Source organism: Apiospora marii (genome assembly GCF_038362585.1).
Source record: "Apiospora marii strain CBS 49790 chromosome Unknown utg000005l_segment0_segment0, whole genome shotgun sequence".
NCBI lineage: Eukaryota > Fungi > Ascomycota > Sordariomycetes > Amphisphaeriales > Apiosporaceae > Apiospora > Apiospora marii.
Window position 1 is genome coordinate 1,510,148 of NW_027117377.1, and position 21,289 is coordinate 1,531,436.

General features: G+C 53.6%; 4 protein-coding genes across 4 annotated transcripts; 3 read left to right on the forward strand and 1 right to left on the reverse strand.

Moving 5' to 3' along the window:
- Positions 1–4,118: 4,118 nt before the first annotated feature.
- Positions 4,119–5,630, forward strand: PG985_008366 (Satratoxin biosynthesis SC1 cluster protein 4; the record flags this gene model as incomplete). Its single annotated transcript, XM_066828134.1, has 4 exons — positions 4,119–4,304; positions 4,388–4,492; positions 4,560–4,951; positions 5,075–5,630. The coding sequence occupies 4 exons, from the start codon at positions 4,119–4,121 to the stop codon at positions 5,628–5,630; spliced, it is 1,239 nt and encodes a 412-aa protein (XP_066683046.1).
- Positions 5,631–7,986: 2,356 nt separating this feature from the next.
- PG985_008367 (cytoplasm protein) lies at positions 7,987–11,565 on the forward strand (the record flags this gene model as incomplete). The annotated part of the gene is made up of 7 exons (XM_066828135.1): positions 7,987–8,164; positions 8,309–8,426; positions 8,480–8,576; positions 8,691–9,318; positions 9,373–9,832; positions 9,887–11,131; positions 11,190–11,565. 7 exons carry the CDS (start codon positions 7,987–7,989, stop codon positions 11,563–11,565), a joined length of 3,102 nt encoding a protein of 1,033 aa, XP_066683047.1.
- Positions 11,566–12,436: 871 nt separating this feature from the next.
- PG985_008368 (uncharacterized protein) lies at positions 12,437–15,346 on the forward strand (the record flags this gene model as incomplete). The annotated part of the gene is made up of 3 exons (XM_066828136.1): positions 12,437–13,259; positions 13,496–14,332; positions 14,403–15,346. The coding sequence occupies 3 exons, from the start codon at positions 12,437–12,439 to the stop codon at positions 15,344–15,346; spliced, it is 2,604 nt and encodes an 867-aa protein (XP_066683048.1).
- A 1,228-nt stretch (positions 15,347–16,574) lies between these two features.
- On the reverse strand, positions 16,575–19,219 carry PG985_008369 (ras guanine nucleotide exchange factor domain-containing protein; the record flags this gene model as incomplete). Its single annotated transcript, XM_066828137.1, has 5 exons — positions 16,575–16,667; positions 16,744–18,290; positions 18,360–18,512; positions 18,642–18,845; positions 18,913–19,219. The coding sequence occupies 5 exons, from the start codon at positions 19,217–19,219 to the stop codon at positions 16,575–16,577; spliced, it is 2,304 nt and encodes a 767-aa protein (XP_066683049.1).
- Between the last annotated feature and the right edge of the window lie 2,070 nt (positions 19,220–21,289).

The following is a 21,289-nucleotide window of genomic DNA, read 5'->3' on the forward strand; positions in this document are numbered from 1 at the left end:
TAACATGAGTCGTGTTGCTCACGAGTCATGGCCCGGAAGGCGGCGAGATCGGATTGCGGGATTGTCACGGCAGGTGGCTCCGTAGATGCCCACCTGTGTTGGTACACTGCTGTGCCTGTGCCTGTGCCTGGGCAGGGACTAGGTTGACCATGTATTGCGGCGCAAATCAAATGAGGCGTAGAAGCTTGGCGGTAGACAGTTGTTGAGGCTTCATTTTCTGGCAACCCCACTCGCGCGTCGCCGTTACAGTCCGTCGCAGTAGTAGTAGTCTTGCCGTCTGGCGTTGTGGGGCGCCGAAAACCGTTACAGTGAGCAGAGCCGATCAGTCAGTCTCGGTCGGTCTTCGCTGTTGTGCAGAGTTGTATGCTTGTGAAACAGACTGTCGCTCTAGCGATATGCATACGACGTAGAGATCGTTCCAAGTTAAAGAGAGAGAAAGAGGGGAAACGGCGGCCCGGTCCTGTTGGCCCAACGTTCAATCGACGTAAACATCGCCAAAATACCTAAGTTGGCGAATGGACACAAGTACTTTCCTTTTCCTATTACTTGTTCTCTCTTTCTTTTTCCTCACTTGACAGAGGCGCCATTAGGTAAACATTGTTTCATCTTCACTTTGATCTACCCATTACAATTCAAAAGTCATAGCAATTGACTAACCCGAGTTAAGATCGCCATACAGTAATTGGATCAGCTCATGGGAGGTGAGGTAGGTATCGGAAGTCAAGAATAGCACTAAATACCCAGGGATCTTCCCTCCTGTAACATGAGACGTGGACAGCTCGCAGACAGGTGTCAGACGATTAGCTAACAAGGAGACAGGCGACAGGCCGGCTTGGCTACCACGTGGGAAACAAAAGACCGGACGCAATAAGATGAGACGGCAGATGTCTCCTTACGAACCACCGCCAGCAGAGTTTAACTGCCGCTCCTGTGCCGTACTAGATTGCCGACATTCTGAAAAGAGTTGCTCTTGGTTCTGGGACAAGAGCAAGCATCTTTTCTTGGGCGACAGGGCAGTAGAAGAAGCCAGGGAAGACGACAGGCTGCGGGAATAGAAGAAGTATGTAGTAGAAGTTCCAACCCGCGACTAGTACGAACTAGCGGGTGCTAGGGGCGGAGTTCTCGACCACTACGAACAAGGACGCGATCCACATATTGACCGAGCAGACAGGGCACAGGGTTGAGGGCCAGGTTCGTACTGGCTCGGTCGGCAAGCATCGTAAGACCGAACGCCAAACGCCTGGGATCGCGACCTCAGGAGACTTGGAGAGCGAAATCTCTAATCTCGAATCTCTCCAAATGTACGGGGACGACCAAATTTTCTCAACTACAGCTACCTGAAACGCAGACGGGCAAAGATCGACGTTTCCCTCGCTCGTGTTTTATCTGATCTGCAGGTGTTTTCACCTCACCTGCATATGTATGTACGTACATGTAGGTATGTCCGGTGTGCAGTAGTTCGCAACGAGGATGCGGGTTAGGCAGTGGGTTGTTGTTTCTTGTTTTTGTTCCCACACTCCCACAGGTTCGTCGCCGTCCTGCCGTCCACCGTTAATATTCTGCATGTTCTGACACATTTGGCAGGCTGGCCTAAAACATCAACTAGGTAGGCTCGAGCTAGCTGCTGCACTGCAATGACCGGCCGATGCAATGCTACCTACCCGAATAGGTTCTCAAGGGTAACATATCGGCAATTTTGATTCGCACAGCCATCGCATTATGGTTATCGGTGATTGGCATAACGACGCTGGAGCAGAGAAACGGGCGGTGCCTCGGCAGCGGCAGCCCGTCTTACGACTGTGTTCAATATCATTTTTCACATATAGCAGCAACCTGGAGAGACAAGATGCAGGTTCAACAGAACCCTGGATCACCGAGCGCGGCGACATAAACCCAGCACAAGTGGAGATATACGAGAATGTGAATCTATAATATCTCGTTGGTAATGTTCACAAATAACAAATGATGCATCAGAAGAGCCGACCCCGCTTCTTATGCTGAACATGGGAAAGCATAGGTTCCCTTGCATACTGTCTGCATACGGCACAGATGATAGTGGTTGCCCGCCGAGAGGAACATGGCTATATCATAAGGGATATATGACAGGGCATCTGGGCATGACGTTAAAATGAGGGCACGCAGCACGGGTGTAACGGGCTTCTGCCGGGCGAGACTGCCCGGTCCTGAACGCATCTCTTGCTTTTACTCGTCCGAGTTGGGTATCATTGGGGAGATCTATATTGATGTCAGATTATGAACTGCGCAGTTCCTAGTTAGAGCCACAATGAAACCTCAGCGGCCTGCCCGTGCCACTAGCCATGCAGGCCAACTTGTCCCCTCCTCAGAGCCCTCCTCCCCTTTCCAGCTCCTCTCCCGTACCAGCAGCAGGAGCCAGAGGGACGGGAACACGATCCAATCGACACTCTGTTGCTCCTTCTTCTCTGGTCTCTTCCCTGGGGACCGGCACTAGCAGGTTGAAAAATAACGTCGTTGTGGAGGCTTGCGGAGCACTCGAACTAGTGACAAAATTTCAAAACCGCTTTGGCTGTCTGGTGATTCCTGGTGCTGCGCCTGGTGGTTCCCACTGCTTATCCACACTTTGCCATGAGGTTGCCGGGAACCCCCCTGTCTCTGGTCCTGTCCAAATCTTTGGGTAATGAATGAGCCCTGCCTTTCTTGGCGTAACCGCCTCTGCTCGACTGCTTTCGGCCGTTACATTTCCTTCCTGGGCATGGCGTGATATGGGCTAAGCTGTCAGGATTGGCCTGCGCTTGCTATCAATCAGGGCCCTGGGTACCCGGCAGAGAGTGCCCGGCACGTAACGTATGTACACACGTACAGAGAGCGGCCTGTGTCCCGACTCTCGGCCTGCGCAAGTGCCGGTTGGCTTGCCTAGATGAGAACGAGGTGAGAATATTACCAAGCAGCACAGTTCGTCTGGGGGACCTGTCACCCCTGTTCCCCTGCATATGCACAGTTGCCCATGTAGGATTTCGAATAGACGGCCAAAGCAATTGTTTGGGTCGTCGCCTGCCATCGGCGAAGCAGGCAGAGAGGGGAGAGGGGAGTAAACACAGAGATGATGAATCTCGCTCTGCCCGAAGATCGTATACGAAGATGTTTACGACTGCCACGTTTTGCAGAAGCATATTCGTTGCTACACGAAACCGTAGCCGCGTTGCCAGTACCTGGCAGAAAGCGTAACCAGATCGCCTTTCTTTTACCCTTCACTAACGGAGAAATGCCCATCTTAACTTGACCAGCATGCCCCGGTAGGTCAGAACCACCTACCGAGGCCATGACCGCTGGTCCCTCCACAACTTCCCCTGACTAGAGGCCAGGCACTGGACTAACTAATCGCTGCAAATGGGGACTGTTGTGCGCGTCGTTTGTCTGAACATGGAGAGGTGTGAGAGAGGAAAGAGGGGGTGGTAAACCACGCCTGCACACAGACATAGGCCGAGGGGGTCCAAGCTACAACATGCTACCTCAATACAGGATATAGGACGAACCAACCTGGTCTTGCTCAAGCTCTCCAGCTCTCCACATAGCTTGCTCATTAGGAAAAAACCGTGGGCAATCTGGAAATTCCAGACATGGCGGGTAGCCACCCGGTGCACATTTGCCATATCCACAGACGAAGGGTCTCTGGCCTGCCCATTTTGGCTGCAGGTCCCCCCTCCCCGGCATGGGTGGCCAAGAGCAGATAACATCGGGGCCGACTTACTGGAAGAAGGAACCCATCCCCTAGTCACCCTGTGCCTCCTGCATGTCACCTTAATATCCAACACGTCCTCAATATATGTACATATCTCCGGTGTGACGGACGAGAGATGAGATCCGAGATCTTTGTCGCTTTCTTATATATCTTCTGCTGAACGCCGCTCCTGCTCGAAACCTGGTCCTCGCTCGTGACCCCCATTTCTAGCAGGAACTCATCGACCACGGGAACTCCGGAGGAATATACGGCAAGGGAGGATCATCACACAGTCATCAAGCCACCACTTACTTCATGACGACGACGTAACGACGGGAATTTAATATATTGAGACGACAAGCCAGCTAGCTCACCGCCGCCCCTTGTCCCAGAGAGAAGCTTGAACGACGGCAACGACAAGATGGATGATTCCAAGATCGACCCCAACGTCATGAACGCCCCCATCGAAACCCGAGGGCCGGAGCTCCTTGCGATCAATATCACCTTTGCCGTCATAGCCCTCATCGCCTGCATATTGCGGGTGTTCACGAGGTCGTTCATGGTGAAGGCTTTCGGAGTCGACGATGTCCTCATGGTGGTATCAACGGTAAGCATCTTCCTGTCGAGCAGACTTGCTCAGGCTCCATCGCAACATAATCCCCCAAAAGTCTGATTCTGACCTCGGACCAGGCCTTCTTCATGGTGTACGTCTCTTTCTCCACAGCCGGCGTGCATTTCGGAACCGGTCATCACCACAAGGACCTGCCGGTGCCGAATATTCAAGCAGCAATGAAGGTGAGTTGCCGACTTCCTCCATCTCTGTTCAGGAGAGAGAGTGGCATGTACTGACAAGAAACCGTAGTGCTGGTGGATGTGTTACCTCACCTACACGAGTTCCATGATCACATCCAAGATCTCCATTGGCATGTTCCTGCTGCGGATAGCCGCCAAGAAGATTCACCAGCACATCATCTACGCCGCCATGTGCATCTCGGTCATCTCGGGCTTGGCCTTCTTCCTCGTCACCCTGTTCCAGTGCAACCCCTCGCCGTACTTCTGGAACCGATACGTGCCCGGAGAGCCCGGCAGCTGCGTCCCCTCCGACGTCATCATCGGCCTCGGATTCCTGTACACCTCGTTCAGTCTGCTGTCCGACTTTACGTTCGCCCTCCTCCCCGCCGTCCTCATCTGGGACCTCAAGTTGAAGCAGAGGACCAAGTTTGCCCTGATCCCTCTTCTGGCGATGGGTTGCGTGTAAGTTTTATCTCCTCTCCTTTACCCATATCCGAGTGGGCTTCTGGATGCACAACATCCGAGGGGTCACCAGATACTGTTTCGTTCGAACGGGAAGACTGACCCGGACGCCCCTTTTCACAGTGCAAGCTGCGCCGTCGTGGCTCGTTACCCCTACATGCCTAGGCTCCGCGAGGTCGACGACTTCCTCTGGGCCACCGTCGACATCGCCATCTGGTCGACCGTCGAGCAGGGCCTCGCCATCACGGCCGGCAGTCTCGCCACCCTCCGCCCGCTGTTCAAGTCCATCGGCTACAGCCTGGGCCTGACGACGCGGCCCTCGGACTACCCGACGGCGGGCGGCTACGCGAAGCAGCCGACGCAGCGGTCGGCGCACGCCATGCGCAGCGGCAAGATGAGCCAGAACGACGATTTCAGCAGCCGGTCCCAGTTCTCGCAGCTCGACGACGAGGCGCGCGTCGGCAGCTCGGCCGGCGGCAATTCGATCCCGCTGTCCAAGGTCGAGGTGCGCATCACGGCCGGGCGCGCCGGCAGCAGCGACGACGGCGGCGCGAGTGGAGGCAGCAGCGGCAGCCGCCTGCGCGCGATGAGCGAGAAGAACGAGAGCGAGGAGGAGCTGAGGACGGGAAATCAAAAGGTGGTGCAGCCCATAAGTTTCGTGTCCGACGAGCACCGCTAATGTTAGGTGAGAATTATAGTCGTGGAATAATAAGAGCATCATGCGAACAGTCCAGATCTCGTCCCAACGGGAAAGCTGGGATGAAGCGAAGAACAACCACCATTTCTAGAAAGAGTGTGTCGGCTTCCTTTCTTCCAACCCTTCGGCACCCCCCAAAATACTGTCTTTGCTTTACCTATCTTTGCCGTTTCTTTTCATTCCTCTTCAGTCTTGCCAGCAGCAGGCGAGATAGGAGAGCGACGTGGGAGCAGAAACAACGCAACAAAACCGACGCCGACATGGGCCACATGGGTGAAGGGCAACAGCTTTGCCATCTTCACCATCTTCTTGTAAAAATTTCGACTGTAACTATAGCATCAATTTTTTTTGTTCTTGCGTCCCGTCATGGCTATGACTTTTTTGGTTGGAAATACCCTCGTATCGGATGGCCCATCTGAGGATAGGTACATGAATTCTAGGCAGCGTGTTTATGAGAGCGAATTGATCCAACTTTCTGGGAGGATATACACATTTTAATCAGCATTCAATTCTCTTGTGACTGACTGACTTGGCAATACTGGTGTTGAGGGGCAACTTGTCAAGAACTCCGCCCATCGTGACTGTTGACTGCCTTTGAACCCGAATGGCAACTTGTCATTTCCTCGTCGTCGATCGATTGAACACATAGCACTTGCTTGCCCACAACCACGAAGCAAGTCCACGACATCAGTCACGATGGACGGTCCAACCACCTCGTTGCAATCCGAGAGACCCCCAGTTCACGGCCCACCACTCTGCAGTTCGCATCGTTAGAAGCTCCGACGTGAGAAGTGTCTTGCCGCTTACGCCCACATTGTGGTGGAGTTGGGTTCGTGTTTTGCTCGACTCCGGACGGCGGGCGGGTCACGCCATCTGCTACCATTGTGAAATTCCTCTCTTCATGCCTGAAACATGTTGATCTGTGGCTACCTGTGAAGTGGTATGGTGCGATGATAACATATAATATACGTAATGGGACTAAAAGCAATGATTCTCATCAATGTGGAATCGTCGCCTGTCCTGTGCAACAAGCAATCATTGCGCGACTTGCAGCACGGGCATCTCAGATATGCTTACTTTTTCCCTAGTGAATCGACAAACCGTTGGCCCTGGCTTGACCATCCAACCAGACTGCGCCGTTTCAAGCTAGAGTCCGCGGGAGCGCAACTCCGGCATCCCATATTGGCGCTATCGTAAATCGCTCTAGGGATTTAACATAAATAGTCCGACAGAGAAAAAAAAAAATATCATTCGTACGAGAGATAAAGGAGTCCGGTTCCTTCAACAGAAAAGCTTCTTCGACAGTTGAAACGTAATGGTACCTGGCTGCCTGCCACCAGAGCGCTTAGGCGAGCAAGGCCGGGCCACTATTGGGCTTTCCTGCATGCAGTTTGCATACCTACATTATCTTTGCTTCGTTATTTTCTCCGAGCCCACGATGCGAGGGGTTAATGCAGCAGTTGTCGCGGCGTCTACCATGGATTAGAGCCGGACAAGCTCTAGACTGCTGCCGGGGGAGAGAAACCAGGTACAGGCTCCTAGGCTCCTTGGGCTGCTAACCCGTTTAGCTGAGGCTCAAGTTGTGGTCATCGCGGTTGTTGGTTCTGATCGAAAGGAATATTTGCAGTGCAGAGGCTGTGTCATTACATCATTCCCGTCAATTAGGTCAATTAGCGGTGTTCGCGGTTGGGGGAAGCACCAGCAAAGCAGGGGAGGAGCTTCCCACCGGAGCAGGTCGTTGGTACCTGGCTCCCCCATACGGTTCCGTGGGGAAACCCTGGTCTCTTCTACATGCTATCGCGACCTGATAGCTCTGTCTCTCCACACCCCTCAATCCGCCCTCCTCCATCCCACCACATTTCCCCCTCACCTACCCACCCCCAGCCTTTTCCACGCAAACAAGGTGGCATTCATTTCTCCCAATCATGTCCATAGTTCAGTCCAACAATGCGGTTTAATCCTTAGCTCCAAAACACCTCATTCGCTTACATCGGCTTGCCTTAAGCAGACAAGCAGGCCGTGGGAGCGTGAGAAAAATATTCCTTGGTCCTGCTGCCGCTGCCAGTTCACTCCCGTACCTGAATTGAAATCCTCGTGTCTGCCACACTCCCTTTCAACTACCGGCCGCCCTTACTTTTGTCGTGAATGTGCAAAAAGACCTCAGATATATCTTAGTATTGCAGACTCGGACTATACTGGTTGTTTCGTGTGTGTGTTCTTCTCCCTCCAGATCGGGTGCGACTTAGGTGCGTGCTATTCGGCAGCCGCGGCGTTTGAAAGCCCTCACCCCCAACCTATTTACCCTACCCAATACATACCTACCCGGCCCGCCTGAATCATGGTCGTTTTCGATGGCCATGAGTACCTCACCGAGGAAGAGAAGCGCCTGAAGGAGGATCGCGAGCGCACCAAGTACTGGAAGAAATGGGGACCCTACGTTGCTGAGCGGCAATGGGCTACAGGCAAGAAGAGACTGTTGTTGTTTTTGGCCCGGCGGCCCTCTCACAATGCTAACCGTGTGTGATATACAGTCCGCGAGGATTACAGCGCCGACGGTGACGCCTGGAGTCGTACGTAACTGTCCTACCCCCTTCAGCTTGGGTCATACGCGAATGCCAATGTTGTGTGATAGTGTACTAAGCCAATGTGCCAAAAAACAGATTTCAGCCATGACCATGCCCGATCTCGAGCTTTCCGTTGGGGCGAAGATGGTATTGCCGGAGTGTCCGATACGCATGGTCTCCAGAACATTGCATTTTCATTCTGGAACGAAGAAGAGTGCGTCGATCGAGAATCTTATATACGGGGACATATCGCTTACCAGTGGCCAGCCCGTTCTTGAAGGAGAGACTGTTCGGTTTGTCCAACCCTCAAGGAAACCACGGTGAGAGCGTCAAAGAGGCTCATTTCCATCTTGACAACACTCCTGTAAGTACATTAAGGACCACCTACCCCCTACCGCTTTGCCTGTTTGCTAACGACTCTGCTAGACTGTAAGTTGCTTTGGACGCCCGCCACCGGTGCCTTTACTCACGACTATAGCACTCCTACATGAAATTCCTCTACAAATACCCCCAGAAGGCTTTCCCCTACCAAGACTTGATCGACGAAAACGCGAGGCGCTCCAAGACGGACAAGGAATACCAACTCTTGGACACTGGTGTATTTGAGGAGGACCGATACTGGGACATAGTTATCGAGACTGCCAAGGACGACAACGACCCTGACGAGCTACTTTTCCGTGTTACCGCTTGGAATCGAGGCCCCGAGCCCGCGCCTCTCCATATCATCCCCCATGTGTGGTTCCGCAACACCTGGGCTTGGGGAAGAGAGCCAGAGGACAAGAAGCCCTCAATTCAAGCCCATGATGAGAACTTGGTCAAGTCGAAGCACCACAGTTTAGGTGATAGGTATATCCTGCTATCGCCTTCGCCTGGAGTTGGAACCAGCGGTGAAGATGTGCAGCCCGAACTCATGTTTACTGACAACGACACCAACTACAACTTCCTCTATGGACAAGAAAACAAGGTGCCGTACGTCAAAGATGCCTTCCACCGATACATCGTAGACAACGAGAAGAAGGCGATCAATCCCGCCCAGACAGGCACAAAATGCGCAGCATGGTTCAACTTCAACGAGTCCGGCGGTGTTGGCCCCGGAGAGTGTGCAGGTTAGTATCTCAATCCTGAAACGAGCCGGCCTATTTACTAAGACTATGTTGTAGTTGTCCGTTTCCGCGTATCCAAGAAGGAAGACACATACCTGGACGAAGAATTATTCGACGATATCGTTGAGAGACGCAAAGACGAGGCCGATGACTTCTACTACCGACTCAGCCCTCTCCCCATGTCCGATGATCTCCGCAACATCCAAAGACAGGCATTCTCGGGTATGATGTGGTGCAAGCAGTACTATCAGTTTATCTGGGATCAGTGGGCCAATGGCGACCCTGCTCAACCTCCGCCGCCCCCTGAGCGGAAAGCCGTGAGGAACTCCGACTGGAAGCATATGCACATCGACGATATCCTTTCCATGCCGGACTCCTGGGAATACCCCTTCTTCGCTGCTTGGGACACTGCTTTCCACTGTATTCCCCTTGCCATGATCGATCCAGACTTCGCTAAGAAGCAGATTGATCTTTTTACACGAGAGTGGTATCTCCACCCCAATGGGCAATTGCCTGCGTACGTTCACCCCTTGCTTCTACGCCAATGAGCTCTCCGCTAACTGAATTATAGATACGAGTGGAACTTTGGGGACGTAAACCCTCCTGTTCACGCGTGGGCCACTTTCCGCGTATTCAAGATCGAACGCAAGTTGTATGGCAGACAAGATCTGGATTTCCTGGAACGAGTTTTCCAGAAGCTCTTGTTGAACTTCACATGGTGGGTCAACCGAAAGGACACCGATGGAAAGAACGTCTTCGAAGGAGGTTTCTTAGGCCTGGACAATATTGGTTTGTTCAACCGATCGGAGCCTCTGCCCACCGGCGGTGTTCTTGAGCAAGCCGACAGCACCGGATGGATGGCCTTCTACTGCCTGTGCATGCTCAACATCGCGCTTGAACTGGCCAAGCACCGAAGAATCTACGAGGATATTGCATCCAAGTTCTTCGAGCACTTTATTTTCATCAGTGACGCCATGACGTTCAAGTCTGGCCAGAAAGAGGAGAAGTCGCTGTGGAACGAAGAGGATGGCTTCTACTACGATGCGATTTCTTGGGGCGGCCCCTGGACCCAGCAACTCCCCGTGAGGTCTCTTGTCGGACTTATCCCGCTCTATGCGACCCTCACGCTGGAGCCGGAGCTGATCAATAAGCTCCCTTCTTTCAAGAAGCGAGTTGATTGGTTTATCGAAAATCGCTGCGATGTCGCAGAGCGAAACATGGCCAGTATCAGGAAGCGAGGCAAAGGCAACCGAATCCTGTTGGCTATGGTCAGCAAGGAGAGACTGGAGAGAATTCTCAAGCGAATGCTGGACGAGGATGAGTTCCTCAGCCCCCACGGTATCCGATCACTCTCGAAGTATCACAAGGAGAATCCGGTCTCCATGGATGCCAACGGACAGACTTTCAAAGTCAGCTATGTCCCTGGAGATTCCGACAGCGGTCTCTTTGGTGGCAACAGCAACTGGCGCGGTCCTATCTGGCTCGCTGTCAATTTCTTGCTGGTCGAGTCGCTGCAGCGCTTCTTCATGTTCCATGGGCCCAGCTTCCAGGTCGAATGCCCTACAGGGTCTGGCGATTACATGCATCTGGGACACGTGTCCGAGGAGATTCAACATCGTCTCCAGCATCTGTTCGCTCGTGGAGACGATGGGCGTCGAAGCATCAATGATGGCAACGATCTTCTTGACTTTGACCCTCACTGGAAGGACAACATGTGGTTCCATGAGTTCTTCGATGGAGACAATGGCCGAGGACTGGGCGCTACCCACCAGTGCGGCTGGACTGGTCTCATTGGCCGCATGATCCACGACACTGGGTAAGTTTGAATATTTATGAGATGCTATCGTGTTACTGGCAAACTAACTCTCGAACAGAATCAGCTGCCGTCTCCCGCAGACACCACGGACACCATCGGTGGGTATGGCGCACTACTTCGATGATGTATTCCACCGTAGCACGGGTCATGGTCATCCGAAGAAACCGCACATGCGCCGATCGTCTACGGCAAGGTCGATCAGTGCTCGGAGCGACTTTGAGAGTTCGGTGAACGGAGATGATGATGATAACCACGATGCGCGGTCCATCGGCAATAGTGTGGCCGGCGCACCTTTCACGGATCCCGAGCGTGAATCGCAGCGGCAAGAGGCCGATGCTCATATGCACCGGTACATCTCTGAACAGCTGGAGAAGGTGCAGAAAGATTCGGACGAGGACACCGGTCTCGCGGATGAGTACGAGGCTACTGCATGATTTACTCATACTAGGGAAGGGGGGTTATGCTCAAAAGGCAGATTCGGGCTTGTGTAAAGGGAACGGACCTAACAACTTATCATGTTAGTAGATCGGCACGGCGTATCAACTTACCACCTAGAGAGGACAAGATTGGGTTTCATGTGTGGAGACATCCGACTGGCTTATCGTGTGTAGACAGTCCAGATAGACATTACTGGTTATAGAGACATTTCCTGAGCCTGGTAGACCTACCTGTGAATTTGCATTTTGAATTACGCCCTAGCCGAGTCTGATCTGTCACCTGCAGTCAGTGAACCGTCCAAAGACTGAATCAAGCGACTTGGATCCAGGAGGTAACAAAAATGACTGGTTGTTTGCTGCATCTGATCCTTGATACAATCGCCCAGACGGGTGCCCGCAGCGATGAAGAAATATCCAGAAATTGTTTGGACAAGCCACCGAGCTCTTATGGCTGTTTGTCCTACGCGAGGACACCCTTCCATTTGCAGGCCTCCGATTCACGTCGCCTTGACTGGACTTGTGATCCCAAGTGAATTTATTTTTTCTTTGTCACCTACCCAGTGCATACCTGCCTACATTAGGTACTTTTGCACGCTGTAGCCAGTCGTGACAACCAGCGTTTAGGGGAGAAAGCCAAGTCAAGCATTCACTTGATCGTGACTTCCAGCACACTCATTGTTGAGGGAGGAACGACCGTCGCCGCTTCCACTTGGTTAAAAAAACGCCGAGGAGTGACTGCCCGTTTCTATTACAAGAGGACCTGCGTCCCACATCTCCCAATATGGATTTATCTTCCTCACCCGGGTCGTCTGCAGACGAAGCCAGTGTCAATAACGACAACCCAACCCCACGTACCAAAAACAAGGAAATGGGTCGTCGTGGCAATGCTACTGGTGGTGCTGGCGGAGGAGGACCAGGAGGAGCTAGCGGTGCTCGCGGTCCTCCTCCCACCAAGCGCTTCGACTTGGACCTCAGTGCCATGCTCAACAACGAGCAGCGGCAGCAGTTGCAGCAATTGATCTTCACCATCATGGACACGATGCAGCGGACCCTCCGCGACGTCTTCGACACCATGGGAACCACACCTACGACTCACAAGCTTCCAGGCGAGCCCCTCGACGGTATCCAGACACCGGCCAATACCTGGGCCATCATCCCGAACCCCCGAAGTCTCAAGTATGCCCACCTCTTTGGCATGGAGCCCCTGGTGCCCGTGGCCGAGACCAAGGACGACGAGAAAGAGACCGAGGAGAAGGACAAGGACAAGGAAACCAACAAGGAGGTCAAGGAAGGCAAGGAGAAGGAGAAGCCCAAGCCTCGCAAGGAACCCCCGAAGCCCGATCTCGTACCCCCGGCCCCCATCATTCCGCCGGCGCTGATTGCGCTGGCCAGCCAGCAAGAGGGAGGCGCCCTGGCGATTCCCCAGTCCATCGAGCAGGCGACGGCCATGATCAAGCGGGACGAGACGGATGTCATCACCTCGAGCATGGTGGATCTGAAGCGGGACGCGCTCACCCATATAGGCAAATGGCGAAGCAACATCCTGCGGCGCATGGGCGACATCACCATCAAGAACGGCGGAAACGGCGGCAATGTTGTGAGCCAGGGACCGCAACACGCACCAGGTAATGCCAGCAGACGGGGCGGTGGCGCCGCCGGTAGAGGAAGACCTGCGAGACCGAGTGGGGGTGGTAAGTTCTTCCTCTGCGGCGACCCATTGCAAGTATCCGTCTCGAATCTCCTTTGGCTTTTTATCTATTATCATCTTGCATCATCAATACCTCGCCTCACTGTCCCTGCGTACACCCATCCACTTCATCCCCTATCTTTCGAGCCCGTTCCTTGCGTCCATAAACTGACACCTCATTCCCTGTTTCCCCCTTTGTTTGATAATCTGATGTACGTGATTACTAACGTGTCAAAAAAGGTGTAAGCCCCGCGGACGAGGAGTCCAACACTGCCTTTACCCGCCTGTACCCGGCATTCCCCACGCCGCTCTCCGAGTTACCCAAGGAAAAGCGTGCTTGCATCTTGCACTCCTTGCTTCTCTTGCTTCTCGGTCTCGAGAACTACTACACCTACTCGCGCATCCTCTTGTTTTACCTTGCTACATCTTTGCATGTCCCCGTCAGCGTTCTAGCACAGGATGAGACGAGAGTGGCTCAGAGTCTGGCGCAGATCATCAAAGGGGTCACCCCCGAAGAGATCGCCCAAAAACGCTTGGAGGAAGGCAGAACGTCCCGGCGCCACAAGGGCGCTGCTAGTGCAGCCGCCCAGTTAGCCGCCCACAATGGAACCCTATCCGCGCCGTTAATTGCGGCCGGCATCGGTACCGTGTTTGGGGGCTTGGGGCTGGGACCCTCCGCCGCCGCCGGACTTCTTGGGACGATGGCAGAGAGCACCATCGCCGTTGGTAATTTGTTCGGTTTGTACGGCGCTCGAGCAACCACTAAGATGGATACGTACCTCAAGGATGTCCAGGACTTTGCGTTCCTACCCTTGCGCGGCAACCTCGATGGCGTGTACGTGGACCCCAAGGACCTGCTCCCCGAAGACCGCCGCATGCGCATGACGCTCGGCATCAGCGGCTGGCTGATGGAGAAGGAGGACGTCACGAAGGCCTGGCGCGCCCTTGGCCACCAGAACGAGGTTTACGCTCTTCGATGGGAATTAGAATCTCTCACGAAGTTGGGCGTCTCCCTCAAGTCGGCACTGGGAAGTGTGTCCTGGACCATGGCCAAGAAGGAGATGGCGGAGAGAACAGGTATGTTTTCTATTATGTCGTCCCGCACTACATAAATATTCACTCGTCACTAAACTAATATGTGATATAGTCTTTGACAGTCTCCATAAGTCACTTTGGCCCTCGGATCTTGTCAAGATTAGCAAGGTCATTGACAACCCTTGGACCGTTGGCATGGTCCGCGCTGAGAAAGTCGGCGGTATTCTGGCGGATGCGATCATCAACAAGCTCCAGGGCGAGCGCGCAATCACCTTAGTCGGCTACAGCCTTGGGGCCCGGATCATCTACAACTGCCTGATGCACCTTTCGGAGAAGCGAGCCTTCGGTGTGGTCGAGAACGTGGTGCTCATGGGCGCACCCTGCCCGACCGAGGTACGCGTCTGGGCTGCCATGAAAAGTGTCGTGGCGGGTCGCCTCGTCAACGTCTACTCCAACAACGACTACATGCTGGGCTTCATGTACCGCCACAGCAGCTGGCAGTATGGCGTGGCGGGCCTGCAGAAGATTCAGGGCCTGCACGGCATCGAGAACTTCGACGTGAGCGAGATTGTCGTTAGTCACCGCCGGTACCAGCACATGGTCAGCGCGGTCCTGCAGAAGCTCGGCTGGGAGGACATCGACAGCAATGAGGTGGCCCGGGAGGACCAGGCGCTCATGCGGCTCGTGGCCGAGGAGACGGAGATGGATCGGGTGCGGGGGTGGGTTAAGACGCCGGCGTCGCTCAACGGTCCGCTCACGGCCGAGTCCTTGGCGCACGGTATGGAAAGTCTGGAACTGAATTCTAGTTCGCAGCAGACTGGTGGCGGCGGAAAGGCTGCTACTGCCCCTGCTACTAATGCGTCTGCGAAGCGCGGCAAGAGTCCGACGAAGCAGGGAGTACCGGCAGCCGCTCCGATACGGGTCACTTCAGCCACGGCCATGGGCGGTGGTAGACCTGTGGCCCCGGTTCCCGTCCCGTCGGCGTCGTCGCAGAAGGAGAACCAACAAGAGGGGGAGGCCAAGGCGGCCGGTGCTGGTGCGAAGCAGGATAAGTAGGGACGTTCTGGCAAGCGCCGAAACCGAGGCGGCGCCAGGGGAGGAGTTGTTGGTGGTGGCAGGGGTGGAAGAGGCCGTGGAGGTTGAAGGAGCGACACGGCAAACCGAGCACGACGACAGGCATTTTCTTTCTTGTTTTGGTGTGTTTACGCTCATGGTATGCGTCTTCCCCTGTTGATGCGGTAGCAACCGAACAGGGAAGAGGGCAGAAAGTCATTTCAGTATTCATTTTTCGGACAAGGGTTGCGATGATGACGATGAACTCGGTCTTCAGGCATACGTTTCCCCTGAACATGGGACATTAAGGCCAATGAGGATGAGTTACGGAATCATAATATACGAACAAAAACGAAGGGCGCTGGATTAATGAAAAGCGAAGAGAGACGGAAGCACGGTCATCTGGCAGGATGCCGGTTTAGTAGTTGTTGTGTACAGATAGATATGGATATACCCCCTTGAGCTTTACTCTTTGATGGAAGAGAGACAGAGCTTACACACAATGATAGTCTGCGATAGGCGGTTGTACAGATATAAGAACGGCAACACCATTTCCTATACACTGCACTTTTTTCTTCCTCGGTGGTTTGGTGAGTAAGTAGGCAGGGCACGCCCTCTCGAGTAAGGGTGCTTGAACAGCGTAGTACGGCAGATGATAATAGGGGTATATATTTGGTCCCATACCAATCTCATGGTGGTGCCTCTGGCCTTGAAACCAAAGGAAGGGAAAAGAACTTGCACCTCAGAAGCAGGATACTCAGAGACACTAATTCCGAATACCGATTGAATCTCTATATTCTTCACCCATACATTTATTGTAATGTGTCTGTGTTGTGCTGTGGTATTTTGTCCGCTCCCTTCCCCTTCCCTTTTCCTCCCTTCTCCATCCCCCACCTTCCCCTGATATACCCATCGAAACCAGGGTATATTGGTTTACTTAGTTGTCTTTATCCAAAAATTCTCGACAAATAAAGTATAAAATATGACCACCAAATAGTAAAACAGAAAACGGATTTACCCCTCCCCGTCGTCGTCGCGTCAAAAAGAAGAAAGCCCGCTAAGCACCTTGGGATGATGAAAAAAGATTTGGAACAATTACTCGGCAATCACTTTTGTTTGCCAAGGAGGCAGGAGAGGCGGACAGACACCCTGTGCACATATCCCCTCGAGCGAAGCCCGGAGAAGTAGCAAGTAAGCAAGCAAGCAAGGAGGAGTATCGCGCAAGCCTCCCTTATTGCTTGGCAAACCAGGGGAACTTCTTCTTCCCGGCATCGTACCCTCCGGCGCCCTGACTTTCTACCGTGACACTGCGCTGGTAAATATCCTATGATCAAGCAATAACCGTCAGTGAAAATGCTTCTTCGTAAAAAACTTCTTAGGCGAAGTGGTTTATGACGTACCTCATCATCAATAGGCATCAAACAATCTAGGATGAGCTCCCTCGCCACATCGTGCTTGGTCAGGTTGGGGTAGGGCGTGCCCTGGCTCTTCATAATGGGCAAGCAGACCTCGCCGAGCACCTCAAACTTCTTCCAGTTGATGCGGTCGCCCTCGGCGCCCACAAACGTCATGCTGCCCTCCTCGGCCGAGACCAGATCCCTGCGATGCAAGGGCATGAAAGGGATGCGGGGCAAGGGCGAGTTTTCCCAGGCCAACCGGTAGGCGAAGTGACTCTTCTGCGTCCCCATCAGCAGCACCAGCCGCGCGAACCGCTTCTGCACGTCGGCCGGCACGAGCGCCTTGGTCTGAGCCAGGCGGTGGATGGCCGTCCCGTTGATACCGGCCAGCACGGCTGCGAGGCCGTTGTAGTTGTTGAGCTGTCGCAGCTTGAGCGCAATGCTCATGAATTTCTCGAGCATCTGGGCTCGGTGCTTGGCCTTGTCCCGCATCAGGATCATGTTGGCCACCCATTTGGCGATGTGATTGAAGTGGGTGACCATCCGGTTTACGTTCTTCATACTCCGACTCTTCTCTCGTTGCTGTGCGTTCAAGCTGACATGCCTCACGAGATCTCGAATCCGGATGGATGAGAACATGACCCAATCGATCCTCGTGATCTCGTCGGCGATATCATCGTCTGACGTGTCCATAAATATGTGATAGCGGAATTTGGTCAGAGGCATGGTGTATGTTGGGACCATAGTTGCAGCTTCTCGCTCGTAGTCTTCATACGAATGGAACTGGAACTGGTGCACCTTTGCTGTGCCAATGTCGGTGTTGAGAGAGGAAGTTGCTGATGGCCGCCGAGCAGGGTTGTGATCCTCCACGCTCAGGGAGCTTACGCTTTCGGTAATATCTGATCCTCTCGGCCCGTCGGGCCTACCCAGACTCGACGCACCGGAAGCCGAGTCCTCTTCTATGACGTCCGATTTGGCCCAGCCCGTGTCATCATCCTCGAACACGCTGAATTCGAGGTTGCGGCGCATTTGCTGTGCTGCCGCTGCGAATATCGGCTCGGACGACAAGTGCCGTATGAATTCCTCCAGCGTTTTCCGAGTCGTTGGCCTGGCGAAGTCTCCAGGGTAAGACGCCACCCACTTGGCCACCACCTCAATGATGCGGAGCTGTGATGACGTCTTGGTAAGGTAATGCACGGACTTGTCCTCCTTTACTTGATCCAGCCGCGTCAGGATCGCCGTGAAGAGCTCGCCAGGCGCAGCGAACTTGCGGTACAAGCACAAGAAAACGTCGGCAAAATTACTGTCTGATCGTGACATCTTGGGGGCGAGTAGCCGATCCACTAGCTCGTCGAAGGTGACCCCGGTCTTTTTCGCCGGACGATCAAAGGTCATTTCGTCATTGCGCTGTAGTATGGGTATATCGTCGTTGTAGCCAAAAGATTCGCCATCAGATTCCTCAATATCCAGGAAGGACGGCGCATTGTGGCGGTCCAGGCGAATGCCCGGAGTTCGCAGCATGCTGGAGACAGTTTGGTTGTCTTCACCGACTGCATCACGAAATCAAAGTAAGCTTCCTGCATAGCCATTGGGGGAAAAACAAGATATGTCCCTCTTACCTGATTGCGGTGGTAAACCTCGCACAAGTGACATATCTGAACTAGCGCGGCTATGCTTACTATGTTGGCTCATTGGCCGGGCTCCTACTGAATCATGGTGAGTATCGAGGTGAGCCACGGAGGCTGCTCGTCGCCTCATGCCACTAGCCTCAGCTTCTCACAGTCAGTATAAATCCTATAAACATATGATATCCCTCGCAACGGTCCGTCTTGTTCCTTGGGCCTGTCCAGGCTATTCGGAGACTCTCGAACACATCAAACGCCCGGGATTATTCAACATACCTTGGCGGTTGGTTACCAGGACCTTCAGTAACCTGAACAAGGCATTCCTTGAATTCTCAGGTTTACTGGCTGAGGTCTTGAAGTCCGAGACACACGACTGGCAAGCGGCAGCAAGCTCGTCTGAGTTGATCTGCCTCACGCTTTCGGGATTGTCACATTTCGTCGCCACAAGGACCGTAGGTAACGATGAATTGACCAGTGCACCTGCTCATGGTCAGTCTACGAACTAGCAATTGCATCTCCAAAGCCTTCAGTTGAATCATTGACTTACTTAAAGTCTGTGGTAGCTCCAGAATACTTTCTCTGTTCATGACATCGTACAGAAGCAGGACCCCGTCGATGGGGGGCATCATGGTACCGCCTATCTGCCGGGGCCATTGTATCTGCCGCTCTGGATTCACATCGAAATACTCGAGATCAAGCTCGAAAAGGGTCACTGCGTAAGGCACATTGTCTATGAAGATGCGCGCTGCAGTTGGTTGGGGCCCGGGAGCTTTCGGCAGACCTATCGCCCGCTGGATGAAGTGAGACTTGCCCACCCCATTGGCACCAATAACTGCGATGTTTATGGACTCCATGGCCGTTGTTTCGGGTGGGTGAGGGGTCTCAGTCCGAATTGACAACCCTTCTAGATGTAGTTGTTGCTATGTTTTGGCGGCAGCGCTCAACAGGGAAGCAAGTACGCCTGGTCCCGCCCGAGTGATGTATGCGCGACTGGGTAGTATTATCCTTCGAGGTAGCCGATAGAGTGCAGGCGCGGTAGCATCTCGAGGCGAAACGACTGGGTCTCTTGGTCGGCTCAAGCGGCTTGGTCCCGTCACGATGTAAACCTCGCAGAGGGAGTGACCAAGGCAGGGTATTCCAGGGTGCGTAGGCAATCACGTCCCAGTCGTGGCCACGAGCTAAGTTGTTTGTAGTAATAAGGCTCGGAACCTAGGAATGGATAGCACGTTCGCGTGAAATCGGTCGTTTCGTTCGGGGGTGGGCTCCTAGACAGGCCCTCGGCACCGACGTTGAAACCCTTGCTTGGTGTTCGTCTGTACCAAAGAAGAAGCAAGCCCAGCAAGCAAGCTTCGGAGCTGGCAGGTAAACAGTTGTGCCAGGCCTTTGTGGCAAAGAGCACGACCTGCAAGCAACTGCTGGCCTCCCTCCCCCTCTCTCTCTTCCCAACGTGCAGCTGCCCGTATCCGAATGTGACGGGAAGAGCGGGCCGAGTGTTTGGTGGGCGGCGGCGGTTTGACAAAGCCGATGCAATGGGAATGCAGTCGCCGCAGTTTTTGTTGCGTGTGTGTATATGCGCGCGATCGGGTTCGGTGGGCTTCTTGTTCAGCCGTGTTGCATGGCCAGCTGTGGACGAAAGACAGGAGCTGGTGGTGGCTGTGGCGACTTTGCGATACCGAGGTGGGATGGTTGTTGGTCGAGCTCGTTGGAGCTCTTGGCCAGCGCGTCAGTCCTGACCGGAGAAGAGGCTCGTCACAGGGTGGAGGGGAGGGCGACGGGTGGTGGGTTAGGTTGGATTATGATGTCTACAGAGCAGAGCCAAGGAGGTGTTCAATGGATTGGATTATCAATTGACCACGGTAGTTGCGGGACGACAGACAGTGCCTGTCGAATTGCGGCCTCTCTCTACGTTGAGCGGCCTACGGAAAGGTTTATCAATCACCACATGCATCAGTTTAACGGACAGTCTTTCGCATTGCAGCCGTCCGTCTCAGTGGGTGGTAGCGGGCAGGCGGCAAGCGGGCGCAGTCTCCCAATGTTCCGGTTCTGGTTTTAGTGCCAACGACCCCTCCCCTCCCAAAGTTGATCTTGATTCGCATTTCAGCCCAGGCCAGACCAAGCCAAGCGCGCATCAAAAGGCGCCACCAGGAGGGAGCTCTGGAATCAAATTGAGATTGAGCTACATAGTACATACAGATGTACATACAACTATGTAACCGGTCTCCCCAGAGAGGAGGTGTCCATCCCTAGACAGGCTCATCATCATCCCTGCGCGGGGTCATCGTAGAGCAGCAGCCCCTTGCCTTTTCTTTTTTGAATTTCTGCATTTCATATGGAGTACTGTACTGATACATGACTGACTCCTATAAATATATATCAACCTGGATGCTTAAGTAGTATCAAAGTGAGGGCGCCAACCACCAAACAGGGGGTTAAAGAAGAAACGCCCTACAGCCAGTGTTTGCTTGGTCGGGCTGAACGAGCTCAAGCCCAAATGTCGATTGGTATCTTCTTTCGTCCCCAAGGGGAACAAGGAGCGACACCAGGGCTTTCGGAAGACAAGTCGTTTGCCATCAGTCGCATTTCGCCTAGGCATTGCATCACATCCATACAACAGCCAGACTGTCGCCCGGAAACCCGAACCTGGGCGCTTGTTTCTGCGGCTGCTCATCACTGGCACTCTCCCATCACACAGCATGGTGGCTTGCATTAATATAACCAATTACTTACCTATGCATCTGTACATAGGAGTGTGTGTACGTATGTAGGGAGATGATCATTGACAAATATACCTATAGCAACCCAGACTCTGCAAACACGTGGATCATGGAAGCCAATCAACCATCTTCCACCCCACGGGCGGGCCACCTCTCCAGCTTCCTTTAGGGTAGGGCCAATGTCCTGTGGTAGCTCCGTGTATGATATCA